At 39.2% G+C, this 27,003-nt stretch overlaps 1 protein-coding gene across 3 annotated transcripts in view; it reads right to left on the bottom strand.

Annotated features, from left to right (window-relative positions):
* Positions 1–27,003, bottom strand: part of GRIA1 (glutamate ionotropic receptor AMPA type subunit 1) — a 264,406-nt gene that overhangs the window by 104,390 nt on the left and 133,013 nt on the right. For all 3 annotated transcript variants that reach the window (XM_081934955.1, XM_081934954.1, XM_081934956.1), the window contains exons 3-5: positions 17,700–17,939; positions 17,082–17,266; positions 9,135–9,188 (exon numbers count right to left, since the gene is read on the bottom strand). In XM_081934955.1, the coding sequence (XP_081791081.1) occupies positions 9,135–9,188; positions 17,082–17,266; positions 17,700–17,939 (479 nt within the window). The remainder of the gene's footprint in view (positions 1–9,134; positions 9,189–17,081; positions 17,267–17,699; positions 17,940–27,003) is intronic.

Here is a 27,003-nt window from a genome sequence, read left to right as displayed (position 1 = left end):
CAAGTGGCGTGGAAACTGTTGTGCCACCACACTCTCTACAACCTTCGCCAGAAAGGAAAGGTTGGAGATGGGATGGTAGTTGGCTAACAAAGCTGGGTCCAGGGAAGGCTTCTTGAGGAGTGGCCTCACCACCGCCTCTTTTAGGACGGCCGGCAAGAACCCCTCACTCAAAGAAGCGTTGACTAACTCCTGGAGCCAGCCTTGTGTGACCTCCCAGGATGCCAGTACAAGCCAGGAGGGACACAGGTCCAGTGAACATGTGGTGGCTCGTAGTCGCCTACGCAACCTGTCCATATCGTCGGAAGTAACAGAGTCAAACTCCTCCCAGAGTGGGACCTCAAGACCCACCTCCGACGTCCCCTCCAGACCACTAGTAGGGATCAACTCGCTTCGAATCTGAGCGATTTTGTCCCGCAGATACTCCCCAAATTCCTCTGCTCTACCCTGCAAAGGGGCTTCCCGCGGCCTCTGTTGAAGGAGGGAGCGGGTTACCCCAAACAGGGCAGCAGGGCGGTTATCTGCGGATGCAATAAGAGTGGCACAATACTGACGCTTGGCCACTCTTAACACCACAAGGTAAGTCCGTAAATGGGCTCTCACCTGTGTTCGGTCAGATTCAGAGCGTGACGATCTCCATCTGCTCTTTAGGCGTCTCTTGTGGTGCTTCATCACCCTCAGCTCCTCGGTGAACCAAGGGGGCTGGGTGGTTCGCTGCCGCAAGAGAGGCCGCAAAGGCGCAACCCGGTCCAAGGCCCCAGTGGCCGCACTGTTCCATGCAGCCACTAGGTCCTCCATCCGGGTGCGGGTCAGGGCTACAGGAAATGGCCCAAGCTCCGTCTGGAACCTATCAGGTTCCATCAGGCGCCTGGGGCGGAACCATCTTGGACATTCTGGTTCCGCCTCCCCATGGTGGGGAGTAGCGGCTGGAAAGTCGAGCCGGAGAAGTGAGTGATCTGACCATGACAGGGGTGTGATGACTAGATCCCCTACTCCCAGATCACTCCTCCACCGGCCAGAGACAAAGATAAGATCCAGTGTGTGTCCTCCCTCATGTGTGGGGCCCTGAATTACCTGGGTCAGGTCCATGGCTGTCATGGAGGCCATGAACTCCCGAGCTACCTCGGATGTCTCCCCTACCGATGGCAAGTTAAAGTCCCACATGACCAACAGTCTGGGGGTCTCAACTGCCATCTTGGCGATCACCTCGAGGAGCTCAGGCAGGGCTGCTGATGCATAGCGAGGAGCCAGGTATACAATCAACAAGCCCAACTGCCTCCCTGGGCCCCACTTCACGCACAGGGACTCATAACCGGTTATCTGTGGCACAGTGGTCTCTCTCGGCTCAAGACCTTCCCTCACAATGACCGCTACCCCACCACCCCTGCCTAGTGCCCGTGACTGATGAAATGCGCGGTAACCTGGCGGGCACATTTCCACGAGAGGGAGACCTCCCTCGTGGCCCAGCCAGGTCTCCGTGATTCCTGCCAGGTCCGGCTCCCCCTCCGACACCAAGTCGTTAATGAGGGGGGCTTTGTTGACAACGGACCTGGCATTGCATAACATCAGTCTCAGGCCCTGGCTCTGTAGGTCCTGACCACTTAGATTGCGGGGGTTGGGACATATGACCGGCCGTACCCAACGACCACGGTCTCCCAACCGGTGATGAGATCTCTGTCTACCCTCGCACCTGCCCCGCCCCACGACCGTTGGAATAGAAAGACCCTCTTCTGGAGTATCACTACTCCCCCCCCCCATTAATGGCTCCGCTCACTTCCTTGCTAACTCCACCCGCCGGCTTGGCACTGGTCCCTCCCTCAGTCTGACTAGCCCCTCCCCCCACCCTAGAACCCCCTAAAAAACGCATCAAAAATTTGGCTAAAACCCCCCTAAGACTACGCCTCGCCCACCTCTCTAGATTAATGTATCCCTCATCGGTATGGGTAGCTAGGTAGATAATCCAGCCATTTATTTTAAAAGGAAAGACTTCTATGAATGGATATTCATACAAATGCAAATAACCTTCTAATGCATACAAAACATATAATCCTAATTATGCATAGAAGCTGCAATTAGTATAGATTTATAGTTGCAGACTGCAGGTAATTGGGGTCAGGCATGGAGAAAGGCAATTGAACTAGAAAGGACAAAAATCTCACAGATATTAAATCAAATAAATGGCTCAGTTTACGGGACAAACCACTTCTCCCAAGAAACAGCTAGCCTTAAGGTTAAACTCAAATATATCTATGCTTTGCAGCAGGCAATTTACAAACTATTTATTTTTCTTGTTCATTCTTTTGGTTTCTCGATTTATAAACATAATAAAGACCGAACAATATGTCATTAAGTGAAACATCACATGTCTGGACCCATGAGCTTTTTTGCTGTGGCTGTTAAGCAAGACATCACATGTCTATCATTTGCAACCTCCTGCCGGCTTCCTCACTGATTTTGCTTGTCAGAAGCCAGCTGGGAAAGTTGTGAATGGTGATCATATGACTGGAGGAGGCCAGGACTATTGTAAATGCAAGTCAGTTGCCCAAAGCACAATCATGTGACTGCAGAGACAGTGAGATGGTCATGGGAGCCTGGGTTGTAATTTTTTTCAGTGACATTATAACTTCAAATGGTCACTAAATGCACTGTCATTAAGCAAAGACTACCTATATTCTTGCAGGCAACAGGCAAATATAGTAATTGTAAGCTGAATCAGATCAGGAACCAGAAATCTAATGGAAAATCAGTCCATACTACACAAGGGCCAGATCTAATCTATGCCCAAGCATCACCTGTGGTAGAACTAGAGTTTTATGAAGTAGTTTGTAATAAGGCACCGGTTACTAGTTTACTGAATGTGAGGGTTTTTAAAACTATGTTTCAGCATTTTGTCTAAAATTCAGGCTATATGCAGGGTCTTCCAATGAGAAGATTGCTTGATGTAGAGTAATTCCTTACTCACAAGAAATCCAGCCTATGATGCTTCAGGTAGCCATAGCTAAATATGATTGCACCTCAATGTGTAATTAGGTATGTAAGAGAGTCAATAAATATTGAGCAGTTGACAAAAATTGTGTCATCAAAGAATAATAGAGAAATGCAATAACCAATGCACTCCAACTACACATCAAAGTAGAAATGATATCATAAGAAGTACTGCTAATGAAAAGTAGTTAGGGTAGTTATTTTCAGAAGACATGCTAATTCTCCCTTAGCAGACAACCATGTTACTGAGAAGTAGGGCAATTCTGTGTTCATTTTTATTTTGCAAAATTTAAGATGCTTTTGGGGTTGATTGAGAAAAAACAGTGATTCTGTTTTGATTAATTAATAGGATAACAATAAGTGATGTCCTTATATTTTATGTTGCAGCGCAAAGCAACAGGAAAAGAGAAAGAAGGATTATGATGGGACTATCTTGCAAAGTAAACCATGTGCAAACAACGCAGCATGTGCCCTGCATTTGGGAGCTGTCAAAACGCTTCAGGGAAAATATGGATGCTACCCAGTTTCAGATTTTGTTTTTTGTTTTCCTTTCCCTGTTGGTATTTCACAAAGAATTGCAGTGAAGATGGCAAAATATAACAAAGGTATGTGTAAGCATATGTATATTCCATGATAGTGCATTTTAGGAAACAGAATGTAAGGAATAGAAGACTGTTTCGATAGGATTCTAGAAAATCACTTGAATTGAAGAATAATTGTTAGTATTTTAGTAAAGTTGAAGCTGTCAGGCTTGAGATATCATACATAGCTTTCTGGAAAGTCAAGCCCATAACAACCAACTATCAAGAGAAGTTTCACATGCTAGATTGTCTGTTTTATTACACATGCAGTGTTCTGCTTCTATATATTTCTGAATCCTGGTTTGAATTCCAGGTCTTTTCTTGCTCTTTCTCTTTCCCAGCTTTAAAAGTCAGAGACATCTGTTCTGTCTGGTTTGAGAATCATCACTTGGTTCCCACCTAACTAACTTTATGCAGTCCTTATTAAAGTTTTCAATTATTGACATTTACTTAGGCCAAGGGTCAACAACCACGGCTCTAGAGCCGCATGTGGCTCTTTCATCTCTCTGCTGCGGCTCCCTGTTGCCGGTCAGTGCCACAATTGATAGGGCTTTCGGTTAGGACAGGTAGAGGAAAAAGGATGCCGCGCTAAGAGAAGACTCTATGATGGGGAAACTGGTCTTCCCGTCGGCTCCAGAATTGATCCGGGGGCTTCCGTTTAGGACCTTTGTGGCTCTTTGGGTGTTTAAGGTTGCTGACCCCTGACTTAGGCATTTAAAGTGGAGGTGGGAGGAGGAGAATAGAAATATCATTAGTATTTTTTAAATGTCTTTTGACCTCTTCTAAAAATTTCATTTTTCATTTCCCCCTTATTCTTCCTTCCATCTCTCAGAGAGAACTAACAACCAGATGACTGCAAAGAATGCAATCCTTCCATTCTCCCATCCTATCAGAGCCTAACCTTCATCCCCCTCCATCAACCAGCCTCAACTGTCTGTACCTATCTTTCTATCCCCCCCCCCCCCCCGCCATCAGAACTGAACTTTTCCTTTTCTTTCTCAAGGAATAAAAAAACAGTCCAGCTCACTTTTGAAGAAAAAAGCACCTCTGAGACAACTACTGTGTTTCCCCGAAAAAAAGACCAGTCTTATTTTCTTTTGGGCTTTGAAAGAAGCACTAGGCCTTATTGATTGAGAATCTTCACCGACATTTGTCTGAAGAACTTTCAGTTTTCAGTTTCTTTAACTTTCTTATTTAGGCAACATCAAGTGACTGCTAAAGGGTGTATGGATGCTAACATAGCTATTTAAAGGCTATTTGGGCTCCCCAAGAGCTTATTTTTGTAGGTTGTACTCAAACCGGTCCAATGCATTTTAGATGTCACTTTAGTTAAATCTTTGGTGGCAGCTTTACATCTTGTTTTGACTAGTCAGTGAGGAGATTCTCTGCACATATTTCTTACAAATGGCTTGTACCCGCAACAAAGCACTTTGTAAGGCAACCTCTCCTGCAACTTTGTCTATATTTATTAAGTGATTCAGATGAGACCAAAGAGCATAGAGAAGGCACATGTCCCCTCCTGGCTCCTTTCTGCCTCTTTTCTTCTAAATCTATCTGTCTCCATAAAGCAACTTGTCTGCGTGGTTTATACATGGTTTAAAAGGCGATCCTAGTTTTCTTCGGGCATAAAGAGATGCAAACCAAAGTCCACTCTCACTTAATCTGCTTGATGAAGAAGCAAATGTTTACCACTGACTCAGAAGGCGACTATCGAATGTTATACTTGACTGAAGTCCCAATCTGTTATTTTGCTGAGGGGACTCTTGGGATTTCTAATGGGACATGGAACACTTCCCTTTTGGTGCACTGACTGAATGCAAGGCAGTTTAGCTGAGAGTGAAAGTAATTATGACCAGTTTATAGCTGTGTGGTGGCCTAAATTAAATGAGTTTGAAACTACAGACATATGGAAGCCATGTGCCTCTGACATACAGATAGCAAACCTTAGAAAATGACTAGAGGCCTCATAAGAAATCCAGGAAAGAGCCTCAAATCCAAACATCTTTCGACAACAAACATTTCTCTAAATGCTTAAAGATGTCTTATCCACCTTTATAATTTGCTCTTGATTCTTGTAATATTCTTGAATATTAAACCATGTAAAATTAAAAAGCTTTGGGGTATAAAAATTTATTTCAGGTTTGGGGGCCTGGAAACAGAAACATTCATCTCTAAATAAATTGTAATCCATTCTCATGTTGCAACACTTTTCCATCCAGCCTATTGCTCACAAACATGAAGCCCAAATTAGGTATAATCTTCTTCAGTTGGGGGCCCACCACAATATATATGACTTTGTGGGTATACAGGCCTCCGTTCTCTCTTTTCTCCTGTTTAAATCTAACTGAAGATGCTGGGAGAGGTCAACTGACAGTTTCGAGTGAGGTATCATCAGTAGGTTGATGTTACTTAGATTTATATTTCTACCCCCAGACTGTCTTAGTGATATCATGGTCATGTTGACCCAGTGCCTGGAGACCATGGCAGCCTGCAAGGGGAGAAACAGGCTTTGGCTCAACCCAAGCAAAATGAAATGGCTTTGGATATTTGAAACTTCTGTTGTCAAGATCTTTCATCTTTGGTTCAGGAAGAAGCGGCACTGCTTCAGACAGACTCACTGTACAATCTGGAAATCCTCCTGGACTCACAGCTCCTGCTTGATGAGCAGGAGGCAGCCATTTTTAGGAAGGTCTTTGCACACCTTTGTGGATCAATTGCACCTGTTCCTGAACCAGGTGGGCCTGCTTATAGTAGTTCATTCTCTTGTGACCTCCTGTCTGGACTGCTATAACACACTACACACTATACTACCCAGGCCAGCATATTCTGCACTAGTTGAACCTGCCAAATGCTCTTCAAGAACATTTGGCAGCTTCAACCATTACAAAACATGGAGGGCTGGGTAGTAAATAGAATAGGCTATTTGGCAAATGTGGCACCATAAGTTGCATCGGCTACAATGTGCTTCTGCATATAATTAAGTGAGCTGGTAGTCACTTTTAAACATGTTTATGGCTTGAAACAAGATGTCAGCCTCTAAGGTAGACCAGACTCAGAAACCCAAATTACTTAAGCCAGTACTATTTTTATTATAAGGCTATAGGAACAGAATCTTGTATGTACAAATAAATCTTTCCATCCCTTAATGTTCATAAGAACCAGGGAAGGTCTCATCTGAGATGTTTACTTGGATTAGAGATGTGACTGGACTCAAATTTCTTTTATCTAAGTATTGTCTTGGCTGTACTCTTCCCCTATTCCTTAAGGTTATATCTTCTGCCCCTTACATCAGGTTATTTAAATGACCATCTCTCCCTAATTGTTTCTACCCGTTCTCTTTGGTTAGACATGATGGACATGCTCCAGGTCCCATAAGCTACGTAATGTTGACTGATGGACTCAGAACAGTGGAGAAATTCATTTTTTTTTACTACCAGTTCTGTGGCTTGGTGGGCGTGGCAGGGGAAGGATACTGCAAAATCTCCATTCCCACTCCACTTTGGTGCCAGCCAGAGGTGGCATTTGCCGGTTCTAGGAACTACTCAAAATCTCTGCTGCTGGTTCTCCAAACTAAGACCTGGTTCTGTACTTGGGCCTGCAACCCTTTTGTATAAATATTTTTTTTATTTAATCAATTATATAAATTGATTAAATAAAAAAAACAGATTGAATCCAGATAACAACATAATTTCAGATGGTTAAGGGATCAGGAGATATTCCAGGGCAAATCCTATGGAAAAAAGATGGGTTTGCCTTAGGGCAGAAGGTGAGGAATCACTGGCAAAAGCATCAGAGAAAAGGAAATAATTAAAGCTGTCTTAAGTCCAGGGTGATGCCAGATGGACAATTTGAAAGCTACAAATGATGGTGACAGCATCCAACAAACTACACCATTGCCATGATGATGTTGAGGTTCAACTGGGGCTGCAATGTGCAGCATTATTTTTTTCCTTTTTTAAATAAGTGAAAAAATCTTACACATCACAACAAAGGGATGAGTATATCATCATCATCTTCTTCTTCATCCCTTAATTTCAGATTATTTTTTCCACATTAAAAGTTAATCCCTTATTTTTAATTTATTTGTCTCCAAAGGGAATCCTCCATAAAAACAGTCTAAAATCACTTTTTTTTTCACCATAGAGAAAAAGTTTGTGCAAATTATAGTATTTTTCGGAGTATAGGACGCAACTTTTCCTCAAAACAGAGGGTGAAAATCTGGGTGTGTCTTATACACTGAGTACAGCATTTTTGGCCTCCTGAAAGCCCGCCCCCTTCACCAAAATGGCCATGCATAGCCTTTAGGAGGCTTACAGAGTGCTCCTGGGGGCTGGGGAGGGCAGAAATGAGTGAACAATGAGCTGTTTTTTTGCTAATTTTGCCCCCCAGCCCCCAGGAGCACTCTACAAGCCTACTAAAGGCTATGGGTGCCCTTTTTTGATGAAACACGAGAGTGTTTTTGTGAAAAATGGGCTGTTTTGGGGATGTCTGCAGAGTGCAAAAACTTTTTTAAAATTTGCCTCTTCAAAATCTTGGTGCGTCTTATACTCCAGTGCATCTTATACTCCAAAAAATATGGAATATCTTAAACCTACAAGAAAGTAACTTTAGCTGCCATGACTCATCTTCCAGACAATTCTACCTGGATGACTGAAAATCTTCATAGACATATTGCCACAAATTTGAAGGAAGAAACCCTGAGGTTGGTGTGGGAATATGCCTAAGAATTTTGGGAGTTGGCACATTCCAACAACTCTCTACCCACTCTGATTCCCCGAATCGTCTTGTTCAGACAGAAGAATGGAATTCTTGGAATGTCTCAAAATGTCTCAAACCAACAAGAAAATAAGTCCGGTTGTCATGACTCAACTGCCAGAGAGGTCTACCTTGAGGATTGAGAATCTTCCTCAGCATTTGACTCAAATAGCTTAACAAAAACCATGAACAGAGTTAAGATGATGCCATGCAGATTCATTGCTAGGAATGTTAAAGAATAAACTGAAATTATGAGAATCAAGAGATAAGTGAAGAAAGAACTTATTTTCCTGCTCCTTTTATTAATTCTGGGCTAGTTTATGTTAGATATCCAATTACCAGTGACGTGCAGTGAGGTTTATGGCTGGTGAGGCTGGTGACATCATCAGGAAGGCGGAGAATGGGACCACGTGTGCAGGAGGCTGAGGCAGCCTAAGCCTCCTGCACACGTGGTCCCATTCCCCGCCTTCCTGAGTCAACATGAAGGGGACAGTGGAGTGGGAGCCGCGGGACCACAGAGTGCAAGCCGGCGGAGCACGCTCCGCGGTCCCCTTCAGAAAGGCAGGGAATCGAACCATGTGTGCCTTTCCCCCTTTTTTTTCTTTTCATGATGAGAGTGGTGAGGCTCTGCCTCCCCTGCCTCCCCTGACCACACGTCCCTGCCACTTACTTACAATAATCTATTAGACTACCACCACATATTATAACAATATGCTGAAGAATATTCCTAGGTATGCAGCATCTTTTACAATTAGTAAAGAGGAAATTATCTAAACATACACATTATAGGTAAAGAGTAAGTGAGATCCATCTTACCAAAGTTGCAAGAATATAGTGGTATCCTATCCCATTTTTTTCAAGCTTGATTATCTGTAATTAGAAAAATAAAGCACAAAAACAATTTACTGAGAAATTGAGAAATGCCTCTCTAATAATTTTACCCTGTTTGTGGAGGAAATAAGAAACATTTCACTGGGACTGAAGATGCTTAAAGACTATAGCTCATGCTACATTCAAATACACCTTGTGGTATGCATACTACCATATGGTAGCAACATGCAACAGAGATTGAAAAATAAAAATATTATCATCCTCAAATGAAAATGAAAATATGGGATACCTTCAAGTAGGTCACAAGCATTAACAACCATGTGCTCTTTGTCTCACAAGCCAATTGATTGTGATCATCAGGCAATGTTTATGAACATACTGCCCAGATGCATCTTCACATTTGGTAAAACAGAATGCAGAATTAATTGTTTCTTTGCTTTGCTGCAATGCCCGAAAGAGAACTTGTTTATTTCATTTTGAGCCTTATCCCACTTGTACCTAGTGACAGCCAAGCGTGACATGACAACACCATGTTTTTCTGCTGTTGGCTCTGGCTACGGCATTATCACATCTCAATCCATGAATGAGGCAGTCAAAATTTGTTCTTAGCTCTTCAGGGATTAAAAGAGTATTTTCCTCTTTATTCCAAGGTGTGTGTAATCCATGTCACTCATTTTCTTGGTCAGCAATCTGGGGACTGTGATGATTTGAAATATAGGCAACAGAGACCAAATAGGAACTGGCAATAGGGACAGCAATTTCATGCCAGTATAGATTTCTGCCAACTCAAGTATGGGTGGAGAGCACTTCAATTCAGCAGCTGAGAAAAAGCCCTAAGATTGATCACTGCGAATTCCTGGAGTTACATGGGCTCATAGATACAAGAAATGCAATTATTTAAAAAAAAAATCAAGCAAAACTAGAACTATGCACTGAAAGGATAACTAGGCTGGATTGAAAGTTAGGTCACACTGAAACAAGATGCATTGAAATTGAACATATTTTAATAATGATTTTAATAAGGCCACTGGAAAAGAAGAGATTTTGTTTACAAGTATTTCTAAGCCATTGTTGTTAAAAGTTCTCCAAAATTTGATTAAATCTGGATCTAACTCAAACGGCGAGAACATTTTTTTAAATGATCAGACTTCCTCTACCGACCACCCCAGACTTTTCCGATCTGGATGCCCTTTGAAATGTAGATTTCAAATTCCAGAAATGTCAGCCACCTTTGTGAAGAATTCTGGGAGTTAAAATTCACATATTCAGAATCAGTGACGTGCAGTGAGGTTTATAGCTGGTGAGGCAGCAATTTTTTTAGACTTGTGGACTTCAACTCCCAGAATTCCACAGTCAGGCATGCTCAGTTGCTCCCTGCCATCCTCCGCCCTGGGATTCGGCCACGGCACCGCCTGCCAGAGCTGCGCGGAATCAGGGGCACGCTTGTCGGGCGAGGGCAGCGCAGATAGGGAGCGGACGAAGCAGAGGAAGCCTCTCCCCCCCGCTTCCCGCACCCGAAAGAACAAAGGGAACCTCTGCTGCCACCCGGGCAACCTGGCTGGCCTCTCTTGCGGCGGCTCTCTGGTGCCGAGCTTGGGAGTCCCTGGAGGAGCTGGCGGGGGCTGCAAGCACCGCAAGCTGGACTGGAGCCTCGAGTCTAGGGCAGCGAGTCATTCGATAGGAAACTTGCCTCTTGGAAGGAATGACTCGGCTTGGCTCCTGCTTTGTCTCTCCTGCCTCTTCCGTTCTCCGTTCGGTCATTGGGCAGCAGATCGAAAGCCGGAGCCAAGCTGGGTCATTCCTCTCAAAGGGCAAGTTTCCCATTGAATGACTCGGTGCCCTGATGATGAGAGCTTAAACTGTGCCTCACTTGCCTCACCTGACTGCACGTCACTGTTCAGAATGTTATCCGGGTTAGGAAAGGTTGGACTAAGCCAGCAATGGTGAACCTTTTGGGCTCGGTCTGCCAAAAATTTGGCAAGTACTTAATTTGAATTTGCTGGCATGTCACCCTCCCCCCCCCCCCAAAATATATATATATATATTTTAAAAAAATAGCGAGACTTTGAGACAACTCCAGGCACATAAGGTCTTCATTCTTGAAGTCACTTTGGAGCACTTCTGCAGCTTCTGAAAACTGCAAAATCATGCTCCATTCTCCTGCAATTTTGGAGGCACTAGAATCTGCAGAAGAGCACAATTCATTCTCACGGGGTCTCCTCGAAAATCATATGAGAATGTGATGTGCTTTCAAAAAATAGTTGTCAGGTGTTGTGAAATCTGGCCGGTCACTCAAAATGTTATGGCATGTCATCTTTAACATGTGTATCATAGGTTCACCATTACGTAAGCCATTCATTCGGCTTTTAACAGAATAAATAATAAGACTTCTGGGAGCTCACATACAACGTACAGTTGTACATGGTTTTTTTAAAATTGTTTTTGTAAAAGTATATAATTCTGAACTTAGAAATTTCATTCTGGAATTTATAGTTAACATGTATTGAGAAAATGACAAATTGTTTATGAACTTTATGCATTAAAATATGACCGATCATTTAAAAAAATCTTGACTGTAGTTCAGTCCATAACTTCTGTCACATATACACAGCCACTTTATCAAAGTCTAAACAACTGGGGTTATTTATGCAATGATGAACACAGTGGAAATCTTGAGAAGTGTCCTTTATAACCTCTAGCCTATATCTCCTACAGAATGGGAAGAAGATACAAATTGCTTATCTTAAACATACAAGTAAACAGAAAGGCATTAATTCTTGTTGTGCCTTATATGCAACAGGCATTTTCCTTCTAGTATGATCTATTTGCAGCATACGGAAATTATATAATTGTTTTCATTATTCTAGAAATACAATGATAATTCTTGAAATTGAAGTGAAATTTAAATAAGCATTCCTACACAATGGTCATGATTACACTTAATCTTCCTGTGTTATATAATGTCGAGAGCACTCCAACTGCACTGCAAAAGAATGACTGTAGATCGGTACTTTAATATATGATTTTCCTATCTAAGGAACATTAACCATTGCCTAAGGAACCATTAACCATTCTCACTTCACTATCATCTGGATATAAACGCATATAATTTGTCAATGTAAACCATTTAATGGCTTCCAATACTCCCATGTTTCTTGGTTTATTGACTTAGTGAAATCAATATAATTGCCTTGGTGAATTCTTTCTGTTCCATATATTTCTGATTTACATTGATCAGAAGAGTTGTAACAGTGTTACCTATTTTTGAATGGCAAGATGGAAAGCAGTTGTGAACTATTTGTGCCAGTTTCTACTCTCTCTATTTCTTTTATGAGAATTCCAGCTATAAATAAGAACATACCCAAAACAAAGACATTCTATTCCACATTTTCCTCCCTTTTCTTTCTTGGTTTTTCAATTAAATATCAATTCCCCAGGTAAGACTGGAGAATGCTACATAATGTCATAAAATTCCTCAGCATTACAATGATCACCAAATGGATTAGTTCTTATTGGACACTTGTTTCTACCTTAACTGGCTCACCTGCTTTAAAGTTTTCCAGTCTGAATGCTCTTGAGTACACCTTAAAAGCTGCCTGACTCCTATACTAATATCCTTGTACCTCTATTAGTGTTATCAGAGCAGATACAAAAAGTAAGGCTCCACCACCACCTTTCCAACTATACGGATCTTCTGGGTAGGATAATTAAATAATGACTGAAGCAAATATGTCTGGAAGCACTGCAGATTGGTTCCTTTCTAGGGCATGAAGCTTCTTGCATTTCTACTAAGAAAAAGAATGCATTCCTCGGTTAACTTCTGGCTTCTGGTGGCTTTTCCCCAAAAAGGATATGAAAGGAGGCATTTCTAAACTTGCAAATCCAATATTGTGCTTGTATACATGTCTGCTTTTGAGTTGTAGTATTTGCATTAATCAAGAAAAAGGCTCCAAAATGCAGCTGTCAGGAAGTGAAAATTTAGAGGGTAGGAGCACGTGAGAAAGTTTTTCATTTAGACTCTCACTGTGTAGCATTCATTCATTCATTCAGCTTTATAATTAATAAAAATGAGTAAAAAAGCAAAACCTAATAATAGTGATGGTGATACATTGCCAAGGAGGGGGGAAGCAGGAGGACGATAAGAAGAAACACATAAGTGTGTTAACAAAAAGTGAAATAATTATGACAAAGAAAAATATGATGTAATGTGATTTTTAAAAAACCCAGTTAGTATATGCAGTATACTTGCGTAAGGCAAATATTTTTTAAGTATGTATATATTTCTAATGCCTTTATATATTATTTTCATAGTTTTCCACAGAGACAGAAAGCAAACTTCTTCATTAGAGTTGTGAAAGACCCCTTTCCTTTTCACTTCCACATTCCAGCTGTACAGTCTATATGAACAACTGAGAATTCTTTGTTACTGCCCTACTGAATGCCTCTAAATGAAAGAGCTGTTCCCCAACCATTTGCGATTCAAACCTCAGGTTTCAGATGTAATGCAACAAGTGAATATGAATAAACAGATGGGAGGAGCCCAGAGAAAAAGTGTGATTAATTTGATCAACACTCTAACCCCAGAGTTACAGCACAGCAGCTGTTTTGTCATGGATAGTATTTAATATTGCAGAGCTGGCCTACAATCTCTACAGGGATTTTCAAAACACTTCCATTTATTTCTGCAGTACATCTGTACTTCTGTATGCCTTCTGGGCTATGCCAGCCACGTTTCTACATGGGCAATTATTTCTGAAACCACTTGTGCAATATATATCGTAAGTGCAGTTTTGTGTCATGTGTACATATGATTTTATTGTGTATCCCAGAGGTCTAGTCCAGGGTACCATCAAATATGCTAGACTATAGCTGGGGAACCCAGATTCAAATCTACCTTTAATCACTTTCATAAATTTAAAACAACCCATAGCTTTATATTTTTATAATAACCATGGCAACAAGAGCATCTTCATGTTGTAGCATTTATTAAAAAGAATTAAATCTCTTTTAAAATAGGACTTGTTCCCACATTTATGGTGTTTAATTGTCAATAATAAGGCTCAAATCTAGGAATAATTTCCAAATAATATTTTATTTTTTCTTGTTTTGCTTCATAAAGCCATATAAAATGGTGTATTGGTAATTGTATTTTAGTCTTGATATATTATTAGATTGGATTAGATTAAATTAGGTTAGACTTTGATATTAATATTTTAGGAGACCATTTCTATTATGTTGCGCCTTCAGTAAATAATACATAAATAAATATTGTATTCCAAAAAGATCCTTATTATATTAGGCTCTCATAGCAAAAAGCTACAAAGTATCTTAGAGTAATGAATTACTTTGCTATTCTTTAAAATTGCTCATTACTATCCAGAAATTTTCATATGTGGTATCCCTATCCTTATCAAAAAGAAGAAGAAAATAATAATAATAATAATAATAATAATAATAATAATAATAATAATAATAATAATAATAATAATAATAAGAAGAAGAAGAAGAAGAAGAAGAAGAAGAAAGAAGAGGAAGAAGAGGAGGATTATTTGAAAGACAGATAAGTATAAAAAGTGGAAAGAGGGGAAATGACTAAGGCAGAATATCAGCAAATAGCCCGAGCATGTAAAGATGAAGTGAGAAAGCTAAGGCTCACAATGAAGAAAGGCTTGCCACAAAAGTAAAAAATAACAAAAAAGCTTCTTCCAACATGTTAAAAACAAGAAAAAGGTTAAGGAAACAATTGGTCCATTGCTGGGAGAAAGTGGGAAGAAAGTGACAAGCAACAGCAGAACTATTTAATTCATTTTTTGCATCTGTCTTTACACAAAGGGATAAAACAGTACAACCTATCAAAAACAGCACCATAAAAATCAGATAAGGAACACAAGTTGAAATAGGGAAGAAAATGGTAAGTGAGCACCTGTCTACACTAGACTAGTTCAAATCACCAGGACCAGATGGATTACACTCCAGGGTTCTGAAGGAACTGGCAGACGAGATCTCAGAACCACTGAACTATATCTTTCAGAGATCCTGGAGGACTGGAAAAGAACTGATGTGGTTCCCATCTTCAAAAAAGGAAGTAAAAACAGACCCAGGAAACTACAGACCTATCAGCCTGACCTCAATACCAGGGAAGATTCTGGAAAAGATAATCAAGCAACGAATTAGCGAACACCTAGAAGCAAACAAAGTAATAGCCAAAAGCCAACATGGGTTTGTCAAAAACAGATCACGCCAGACTAATCTTATTGCATTCTTTGATAATGTGCCAAAATTAGTGGACCAGAGGAATGTCATCAATATAGTTTACTTGAACTTCAGTAAGGCATTTGATAAGGTAGACCATAACCTACTACTAGATAAAGTTGAAGAATGTGGGTTAGACAGCATCACCACCAGATGGATTTGTAACTGGCTGACCAACCGCACTCAACGTGTAGTTCTCAATGGAACTGCATCTTCATGGAGGGAAGTATGCAGTGGAGTACCCAAAGGCTCTGTTTTAGGTCCAGTACTCTTCAACATCTTCATCAATGATTTGGATGAGGGAATAAATGGGGAACTCATCAAATTTGCAGATGACACCAAGCTGGCAGGAATAGACAACACTTCAGAAGATAGGCTTAAGATACAGAAGGATCTTGACAAACTTAAACATTGGCACTATCTAATAAAATGAAATTCAATGGTGAAAAGAATAAGGTTCTACATTTAGGCAACAAAAACCAAATGCACAGGTACAGTATATGTGGTACCTTGCTCAACAGTAGTAACTGTGAAAGGGATCTTGGAGTCCTAGTGGACAACCATTTAAATAAGAGCCAGCAGTGTGCAGCAGCTGCCAAAAAAGCCAACACAGTTCTAGGCTGCATAAACAGAGGGATAGAATCAAGATCACGTGAAGTGTTAATACCACTTTATAATGCCTCGGTAAGGCCACACTTGGAATACTGCATTCAGTTTTGGTCGCCACGATGTAGAAAAGATGTGGAGACTCTATAAAGAGTGCAGAGAAGAGCAACAAAGATGATTAGGGGACTGGAGTCTAAAACATATGAAGAACGGTTGCAGGAACTGGGTATGTTTAGCTTAAGAGAAAGGACTAGGGGAGACATGATAGCATTGTTCCAATATCTCAGGGGTTGCCACAAAGAAGAGGGAGTCAAACTATTCTCCAAGGCACCTGAGGGTAGGACAAGAAGCAATGGGTGGAAACTAATCAAGGAGAGAAGCAACTTAGAACTGAGGAGAAATTTCCTGACAGTTAGAACAATTAATCAGTGGAACAGCTTGCCTCCAGAAGTTGTGAATGCCCCAACACTGGAAGTCTTTAAGATGATGTTGAATAGCCATTTGTCTGAAACTGTATAGGGTTTCCTGCCTAGGCAGGAGGTTGGACTAGAAGACCTCCAAGGTCCCTTCCAACTCTGCTATTGTATTCTTGTATTCTAGGAGGAGGAGGAGGAGGAGGAGGAGGAGGAGGAGGAGGAGGAGGAGGAGGAGGAGGAGGAGGAGGAGGAAGGGGGGGGCAGTCAGGGCAACATTTCCAACATTTCTAAAAGCAGATCCTAGCACCATAACCAAAGTAGAAGCATGCTCTAATGCTCTTGATCCTGCATCCATAGATACCAATCTTAATGTGAAGATCCCACTGCCTAGCCCACAGAAGTGCTATTGCCATAAAAAAAGCTAGGTTTCATGGAGTTACATCTTTGAAAGGACAACCTAAATGGAGGAAGAAGTAAGCCTCTGAGTATTTTGCTTTCAGTAATCAGATCTGACAAGAAATGTTTTTGAGCAATCTTGTGGGCCTCAGATTTTAACTAAAAGGGGAACCTTGAATCCACTATACTGTAAGTGCCATTATTGTTTTAAATCTGGGACTGAAGACCATCTTGCCTTATTTGTGCACAAATTAAAACCTACCTTGCCTAAGATAGCATTTAGTCGTTCTGATTCACAGTCAACAACCACGACCCGTTCCTTCTTCTTCTCCAAATTTTGGAAAAGTGACTTATAGTCCTCTTCTGTTGTTGTCATAATGTTGACTGCTGTTACCTGCCAGTTTTTCTCTGCAGCTGTATCCAACACCTTCTGCAGCACTGACAAACCTGATAGGATAAGATCAGATCAGATCAATTCATAGGAATGGCTGCTTTATCTTTCTCTTTTCTATGACAGTCAACAAAATCATAGCTTTCCGAAATGCTTAATTTCTATATATACACCTCATGATCTCAATCAATAAATTGAAGGTAAGAGGCAGCATTTTAATATCGAACATCTACATGATACATTTACAATATATGTTCACATAATGTTTATATCAAATGGTACATTAGATCAGCATTATTGTTCCCATTTTGTATATGTTGGTGGCTGGACAAGTCCACTATGATATGGTGATTTAATTAGTGTAACTTAATGCATTATGTGGAACAAATTAGATTTGCAGTATCTTCTGTATTTCTCACATTTAATAAGAACACAATCTCTCTATCCCAATCCAATTCTTCATTTGTCCCACAGCTCAGTCAGACTTACCCCGGTCAGCATCATAAATGTACATAAACTTCTGGCACTTGTAATATTCAATGACACTGATGAGGGCATCCTGAAGTTCAGGGCGCAGCTGAATAACAAATTGATTGGATGTGTCAACAGGGAAGCTGGGTGTTACAAAGCAGACATGTAGTGCCCCACAGAAGGACGTGAGCATGTTGACAGTCCTCCTCTCATAGAAGCCAAAGATAGCATAGACCCCTTTGGAGAACTGGGAACAGACTGCAGAGAGAGAAAGAAAAGGGGGGGGGGTGTCAGAAATTCTCTGAAAGGAATTAGGTACACTTACATTTTATTATGAATTTTTTCCTTTGCAAATAGTCATATAATTCGAAGCATTGAAACTGAAGAAAGTCTCAAAGATGGGATGCTCCATTCTTTTTCTCTGAGTTTGATGACACACTGTCGTCATTACAAGATATCGTCTTGACTGGCACTTTTTCAAATATCTTCCAAGGGAATTGAGGCTTTAAAAATGTTAGGATTAACTTTATCTAAGCCCACACACTCAAGCAAAGGAAGAAAAGATACTGGAGGAGTTTTGTGATATATTATCATATGTTACATGCTGCTGTATGGTTATTTCCATGCAGGTCTAGGAAAAATGCATTAAATGTTTCTTCAAGATAATAAAGCCACTGCAATGAATTGTATGGTTGGAAGCAAACATTTTTTTTTTTAATTTCATGCAAAATTAATGTTTCAATCTACAGTATAGCATTTAAATTAGAATTAAAAAAAGAAATTATCCAAATTAAAGGCAGGTAATGTTTCAAAACCATGTTTCAAAAATTCTTCTTGATGTGACAATTAAAATAAATCTGCTTTAATGTGGCCTACTTTTTGTCCATCCAAGTATCTAGTATGTCTATGGAGATTCTCAATTATTCAGATCATGGTGCCTTTCAAAAGGCAACTGGGTTTTCTTGTTTTTTTCCCCTTGAAAACATTTCGCTTCGTATTCAAGTAGCTTCTTCAGTTCTGAGCTTTTTCAGTTCTCACCAGAACTGAATAAATTTCTTGGATGAGGAGGGAAATGTTTTCGGAAAGGAAAACCCTCCGAAGAAAGACCAGATGCCTTTTTGGACATGTATCTAGAATATTTAGCATGTTTGAGGTAACTTTTTCTTAAGAAGATAAGGAAAGCTCTGTTGAATGATTTAAGGCTGTTTCTGGATCCAATAGTATTTCCCACTGCTTCACACACACTTTGATTTCCTCACAAAAGCTTGCAAGAAGCATCTTCAAGTACTAGTAGGCCTATCCTCCACGAAATATGGCCTACCTCTTCAGGAGAAGAAGAAAACAGTGAACAAAAATGATGTGCTAGAAACCCCTGAGGTTTTATTCAGCTGTGGAATTTTTAAGCTTGTATGAAAAAGGGAGATTTGGAAAACACTAATTAATGCTTTTGGGGACATTTTCAGCCTCATCACTTTTCTCTCTTGAGACTCTTTTCTAGCAAATGTGAGAGTTAACACCAAGGGATGAAACAGTAACCCTCAGTTCCGTAATATGATTAAGATGTAATTTGGATTTGTTTCTTTAAAATACATGGATATGGGGAATCTAGTAACTGCTCTCAAGGTCAGCAGTGATTTCTGGTGAGACAAGCAATTTAGATTACCTAACAGTAGGGACAAAGAGGGAAAATTATGGCTTATCTTTGGAACCAAATCTTGTAAGAATATTATATCACATGAGAATTCATATTTAGAAAATGTCATATGCTTGTTAAAGATTTTATCTCTGAAATTTCAAGGCAAATTATATAGACCAGGTTGAGCTGTACATGCAGATGTGCAGCTGAATTGAATAAACATATTAGGAAAAATGCATAAAATGTATAAGTGAAAATAATTTGAGTCACTAAAATAGCTTTTTTGGGGGGTTTAAATTATAATTCAGATATGTTATCCTCACACCTCTAAATATAGCTATGTAGAATTCCTAATTTTTGATATGCCTGATTGGTCTTTATCACATTGTGTGAAATTCTGGTACCTAGTACTATTTTTTTCAATCTTTTAGATGTTGTCTTTTTAATTTTTTTGGCAGAAATCAATATTAATTAATTGATTGCTTCTGATAACTAATCATGCAGTTGAGTCTCTGTCATATTTCATTACTTCTGATTATTTTACATCATTTCAATGCTTCGATTGTTTTTGCTGCTGTTTCAATTGATTTAAGCTGTCTGGGGCACTGCATATAACATATAAAATGTATCCTTTCTTAAATAAATGTGAAAAAAATGGATAACAAATTATCACATGTGGCAAGCTTTCATTCGTGATACAGTTGGTCATGCTATTCCTGCGGTGAAAAAGATTGGGGTAGCTAACATCATCATGACTCTAGATTTAACCAAAAATATTAAGCAATGATATTTTTGCATAAAGAAAATCAAATGCTAAAAATGTCCATTAGTTCTAGCTTTTCTTTTCACTGATTTCAATAATTCTGTTGCTAGCAGGCAAAAGGGTTTGATCTTTGTCAAACAACTCCTCAGGAGACGTTTTGCACGGGATCATGGGAGTACTTGAAAGCTATGTACAAATTTCCAGAGGAAAATGTATGATAGGCACAGCAGCATATTTTGAAAGACTGTATAAACCTCAGGCATGCATATTGTCATACATGTTTAACTTCGTTCATGTTTATTGGTGTATTCTGCTAAATCAAATTCTAAGGTTATGGTTCTTAAGAGTGACTGTGCTTTCATCTTAAGGCCAGTCTTTGGTTTTAATATCATAGATGAATATGACTTTGTAACTGCAGAATGCTCAAAGGAATCATTTTTTTTTAAAAAAACTGAGTTTTTCGCTGTTTTTATTCTCTTCTGGTGAAATTCTAGTTTTTGCTGTCTAGTCTATGATATTTTCTTGTCTTTTAGTAAAAGGGTAAGATAACAACTGCAAGTGTTGTGAACGATCTCCTCTGAATACCTCTAAGTACAAGAGCAAAGAATAATTTTGGATTATGCAAATGTGGACAGTATTGGCTCTGTAGATTTTGCAGAATTAATATTCCCAGCATTTTTCATTTACTGAACTGGGTGGAACTGCTGGGAAGGGTAGCTTATCAACATCTATAGGGACATAGATGTTTATGAGCAAACAACATGACATGATATAAAAGAACATCCTGTACTTTTTATTACTAACTCCTCAATTTACTACATCAGTCTGATTTTATGTCTTCTGATTAACATTCTACTTAGTAGGGCGGTGCTGTCACTACAAGCTCAACAATGCCAAGAAATGCCATCTGGAGAACTATAAAAGTATTGTCTAGTAAAAAACAAAAATCAAGTAAAAATGAACTGAATGCATTGAATACATTGAACTGAATATGAAATCTCTTTTAAAATAAATAAACCTTAACTTGAATTAAAATACAATATAGCACTCTGAAATGAACAACATAGTGTATTGTAGGGTCCGACGCCCTTTGAGGCAAAATAAGACAAAATGTTCATGATAATTGTGCAATTTTACTAGTTTTGTAAATTTATGCAAAATTTCAAAATTGACAGTCTTATAAGACTATAGCAATTTGGGTCAGGTCACTCAGACAATTAATAAGGTTTTTCAATGACACTCAGAGGATAAAAAGCTTACTTATCTCTGCCTCAGTTAGTAATACAGTAAGTGCTAGATGAAGAACTGCAATAAATGTTCTGGACATCTATGAGTTTTGGCTAAGAGGTTTAATCAAAATAAAATGTAATAAAAAACACCAAAAACTTTTAGTGTTTCATTTTAATACAGAATAATAAATAGATCTCCAAATAAATAATACATATTTTCTCAGACACAGCATATGCCAGAATATTGGAGATATAAGAAATGGAGGCAGTGACAGATTTTATTTTCCCGGGCTCCAATATCACCGCAGATGGGGACTGCAGTCAAGAAATTAAAAGATGCTTGCTCTTAGGGAGGAGAGCTATGGCAAATCTAGACAGCATACTAAAAAGCAGAGACATCACCCTGCCAACAAAAGTGCGTATAGTCAAGGCTATGGTTTGCAATGTATGGTTATGAAGGTTGGTCCATAAGAAAGGCTGAGTGCCAAAGAATGGAGGTCTTTGAACTATGGTGCTGGAGAAGACTCCTTGCAAGTCGCTTGCAAAGATGACCAAACCAGTCAGTCCTAGAGATCAATCCTGACTGCTCTTTAGAAGGCCAGATCCTGAAGATGAAACTCAAATACTTTGGCCACCTAATGAGAAGGGAGGACTCACTGGAGAAGAGCCTAATGCTGGGAAAGACTGAGGGAAAAAGAAGAATGGGACGACAGGGAATGAAGTGGCTGGATAGAGTCACTGAAGCAGTCGGCATGAGCTTAAATGGACTCCAGAGGATGGTAGAAGACAGGAAGGCTTGGAGGAACATTGTCTATGGGGTCGCGATGGGTCGAACACGACTTCACAACTAATAACAAAAAGTTATCTAAAGCAAGCACTTCTCACATTGCTATTAGCCCAAATACATGAATATGTACACCAAAAGGATACCTGGTACACTTTAGGTTCGTCACATCATACATACACAATAAATATGTACACTGAGAGCTACTTTATCTATTCTGACAACTGAATCTTCCCTGCCTCGCTCTAAGTCAAGGACACCTGGAGAGAAAAAAAGAACATGTCTAAAGTCTCAACGTATAGAAATTATTAGATTTCTGGGGGGGAAACACAGCTTTGAATCCAAAATGAAACTGAACATGACAGTACTAAGCAAGAAATGCACAGCGGGACTGAGAATTAGAACTTGAACTTTACAATCTGTTATTTCAGTATGGTAATCAGTAGTTGGTAGGCATTGTGATCTTTCTGGAAGTGCCTTCATTTGCCAAGTTTTAGCTCACTTTTTTGTTATTGCTCAGAGCAATAGTAAGGGAGTCATAACGTAAATTTAAGAAAATGATTTTAAATTGCCTCTCTCTGCTGCCATTAAAGAAGGCCTAAGCATTATCTGCCGGAGAAATGAAAACTTTACATGACCAGAATTTTTTCCAACATAGTAATAAGAAAAACAAAATACTATATGGTGAAATCTAATTTTAGTCCCAATGTTTTTGCTATAGGTTTTTTTTTTCTAGTGTTGTCTCAAGTGATATTTTTGGAAAAACAAAGAAAACAATCCATCTTCTTCGGTAGCCTCATTACTGTTTTGTGATCTATCTACCTCATAAAGCAGATTATGGCCTTGGACACATTAATTACAGATGCCTCTGATTACAGATGCCACATTCTTCTCCTCTCAATCTTTCTGTCGTCTTCAGTACTTTGTATTCAATCATGAGCAGGCATCAGTTCTCCTCCTACGCTGTACTCGGATAATTGTTAATCCCAGCCCTTGAAACAGATTCTAGCAGCCAAGAACTCACAGTTCTAGTCTGTTTAGATGGTTGAGGCAAGTCAGAATATTTGAAGAAAAGACCATCTGTGGTTAGCTAACTTGAAGGAGGAGTAGAGATATTTCGTGCTTTCTGTATGACATTCTTAATAATGTACTTTGAAAACTACTGCAGTCATCTTTTTTCCCCTTCTCACAATAACTTCAATTACTTAAATTAGATCCTGCCTTCAGAAGGTAACAACTTTATACCTGTTATACTCCCATAATTAGTTTGAAATTCACATTAACTGTCAGTAATAATAATCTTGTGAACAGCAGAAAAAAGGTGGCATGGGAGTACTTTCCATTTGTTCAATGGACCACGTTGTGTGGACATTATACAATTTAATTTGATGCCGATTAAGCACTAAGTATTGACTTTATGTTTCATTTAAAGAAGTAACTGGATAGAAGAGATAAGCAATTCTTCTGGATACAAACATAGCAAAAACTTTGAAGTAATTCTACTGGATATAAACACAAAGAAAACAGTGCTTACCTTGTTTCCTTCTAAATCTTTTGATCCTTGCATTTCTGATTTATCTGAATAGTAATTTAATGTGTAAATTTTACACCAGATCATAATTTAGAAATATAGTTACATGAACTTTGTCTAAATTGGTGAGTTTGAGATATGTTTGAATAACTCTGCTGGAGTTTTCAGTTTGCATGGCTCATGGGGCTGACACACAGTAATAGGTAGAATTTGTGAATTGTATTTGTGTGTGTGTGTGTGTGTGTGCGCGCGTGCACACACACGTTCACAAATACAATTAACTGTGAAAGTGAAAATTTGAATATGGATTAGTGGAATCCAAAGTGGATTAACTTGATCATCATTAGTATTAATATTATCCTGCCAGTTTGCCAGCTTCTTACTAGATGCTTTTAGATGATCTAAAACTTTATAAGCCTATTTAGAATAAGTTGAGAATCAATGTGAGAAGGTTGTTATTTATCTTGTCAAATGTCCACTTTTCAAGTCAACAGTTTTACATCTCTTAAATAACTGTTATGAAATGGTTCTTTTTCTCCAGACTGAAGAGAGAAAAAAAATCCAACTATAACTGGTTTAGAAGGTGAAGCAAGGTGAGCTAAGTACCGTAATGCATTCTAGTCTAATGTTTTAAAATGCAGGAATGTGCAAATTAGAATAAGTAGATGGTGACATTTTAAAACTGATTCCCTCAAAGCTAAAAAAGTTGTTATGTATCTTAGATTGCCTTCATGTACAAAGCACTGACTGTGCAGAGATGAACTCTTTAGCTATTAACAAACAGAGTTCCTTTATCCCACTGAACATAATTTCTTTATTCCAGCTTTAACCAGTTTTATGGAGAAAAAAAGCTTACCACAAACAAGGAAAGAAACTTTGTTAACTTTGGAGGTTTTATTATTATATCGAGAATAAAGTCACTTTTCTCACTTTATAGACTTAATCTCTTTTTCAGATATGAGTTTAAATAGAAGTTATGATTTCCTCAGAAGCTACTGAGATATTCAAAGTTGGTTCTGGAGTTGCTCATGGAATCAGTTTCAGTTAGTGTGTCAGGCCTGCAGCCATCTTTTCTTTTGGATCTTTGGTCACACTTTCTAATATTCTACTATGCACTTTGTATTGTGGGAAAATGGTAGGGGGGATTGTAAGGAGTGAGATGTGATGTAGCCATAACAAAATTCTTTCTAGAAAGCCAAGGTCATCCTTTGTCTTTGCACCTCTGCACCTGACCAGAACTGGATGGGTGGAAGATTGGACCATGTGATGGACTTGTGGGTGTGGGGGCAAGATCTTGAACTTTCAATTGGGTGGGGAAAACCGGGAAGCTTTCAGATTTGGGTTTTCACAGATGTGCCAACATGGCTCTCTTAATAAATTGGAACTTTGAGCAATACTTTGCATCACACTCTGATTTAATTTTGGATGCTATTTGGAACCCTGACATTATCTGAAAGCTTCCCGGTTTTCCCCACCCTGACATAGTGGTCTTGAACATGTTTAGAAAGCTGTCATCCCTCCCAGATAAACCAGGAAACATGACTAGATGAATAAATTCCATTTTAAAGTAAGGCTACATTAACATAATTTTGCAAGTCTGAAGGTACAAGCTTTCCACCTCCACTTTAAATCACCTGAACGATAAGGACAGGTCCTCTCTAAATTTCTTTCTCTGATCATTAATCCATTGGGGCTCCTACCTCTTTGTCTGATGGTTTCCTGGGTAGCATGTGTTCCCTTCAGTCTTCCATACATTCCATTACAAAAGCTAACATTAATAACTACTTGTTTGTGCCACATTTGCTCATTCTGGTTAGTTGCACCATATAGATCAAAAACATGAGTTGGCAAACTTTTTCTATGAAGGGCCAGATCCCATCTCTCCTCTTGAGTTGACATTAATGATTCATTAGAAGAGGTAAATAAGAATAGGATTTTTAAAAAGGATGAGAAAGAATAAAATTAAGTTTACTGAATTGAAATGAAACACAGTTGTGAAGTTGCTCCACATATAGTAAATGTTTGTCTCTTCAGCATTTGGTGACTCTTTTATAAGAACATCTAAAAGAGACTCACTTAAAGTTTTGGAAGGCACAAATAACCCAGAGGCTTCAGATCTAAATTAATTTTGGAGGCAATCAAATATATAACATTTGCAAGCAGCCATTTCAGATGATATGTAGGCATTTCTTGAAAGCTATCCTATATCTTTGGTATAATTTTCATTTATCCTTTTTTCTCATTCATTCATTAGTTAATTTGTATGGCTCCCATCTCACAAGACAGCAAAACAAAACCCACAACATAAAACCCATGATACCATGGTTAAAACAGTAATAATCTTATCTGTTACGGAAATGTTTAAATAACTTATGAAGGGACAGAATGAAATGAGGGCTGAGATCAAAGAAGAACTCAGAGTGGTTAAAGAACATATAGCTGGAAATACACAACAAATTTTGGTGTTAGAGGACGGAATGGCGGGGCTGGGGGAAGAAGTGAAAGCAATGCATAAGGGAAACATAGATATGGAAAACTTTCAGACAAAAGTAGAATTTGAAAGAATGTCCTTTTTTCTTAGATTCCAGAACTTACCAGAAACAGAGAATGAAAACCTTAAAGATATTATGAGTACAATTTTAGCAGATTTTCTCAAGAGAGATAAAAAACAAACATGGTGGGACATGGATCTAGCTTATAGGATAAATTCAGCATATGCTAGAAGACACAATGTTCCGAGGGAGATACATGTTAAGTTTGTCAGGAGATCCACAAGGGACGAGGTACTTGCGACCCAAAGGGAGGGACCATTGAAATATAAGGGTGAAGAGATCACCATTCTCAAACAGATCCCGAAAAAAATAAGAGATAGAAGGAGGAAATTTTCCTCCCTAGCAAAAAATTTATATGAAAAAGGGATCTGGTTTAAATGGCTGATTCCGGAGGGGATGTTAATCTTCTGGGAGGGAAACAGGATCAGAATCAATACAGTCCAGGAGGCGGAGGCCTTCATTAAAAAGAATTTTCCACTCTCAGAGGAGGAACAGAGTGGGAGTAGTGAAAGAGACAGTAAAACACAAGACAGTAAGATCCAAGACGGGAAGGAGGGGAGCACTGAGGTTCTCTCTGGCGACAGGGAGGAAGAAGCAATATCAAAAAGGCTCAGATCTCAAAAATAAAATTATTTGGAACAATAGCAGTTAGTGATATATTAGAAAACGACAAAGAGAAACATGTAGGAACACAAGACTAACAATATAGAGTAAGATTTGGTTTACTGTTTTCTTCTATAAATTTGTTGTACAATGTTATATAAATGAGTACCGTGCTGGGATCGCTACCAGCAGTATGAAAGCTGTCAAAAAAATTGTATACCTAT

The sequence above is a fragment of the Natrix helvetica genome, assembly GCF_964273705.1.
Source record: "Natrix helvetica genome assembly, chromosome: 1".
Classification (NCBI taxonomy): domain Eukaryota; kingdom Metazoa; phylum Chordata; class Lepidosauria; order Squamata; family Natricidae; genus Natrix; species Natrix helvetica.
The sequence above is the reverse complement of the archived record's forward strand: the minus strand, read 5'-3'. Positions and strand labels throughout refer to the sequence as shown.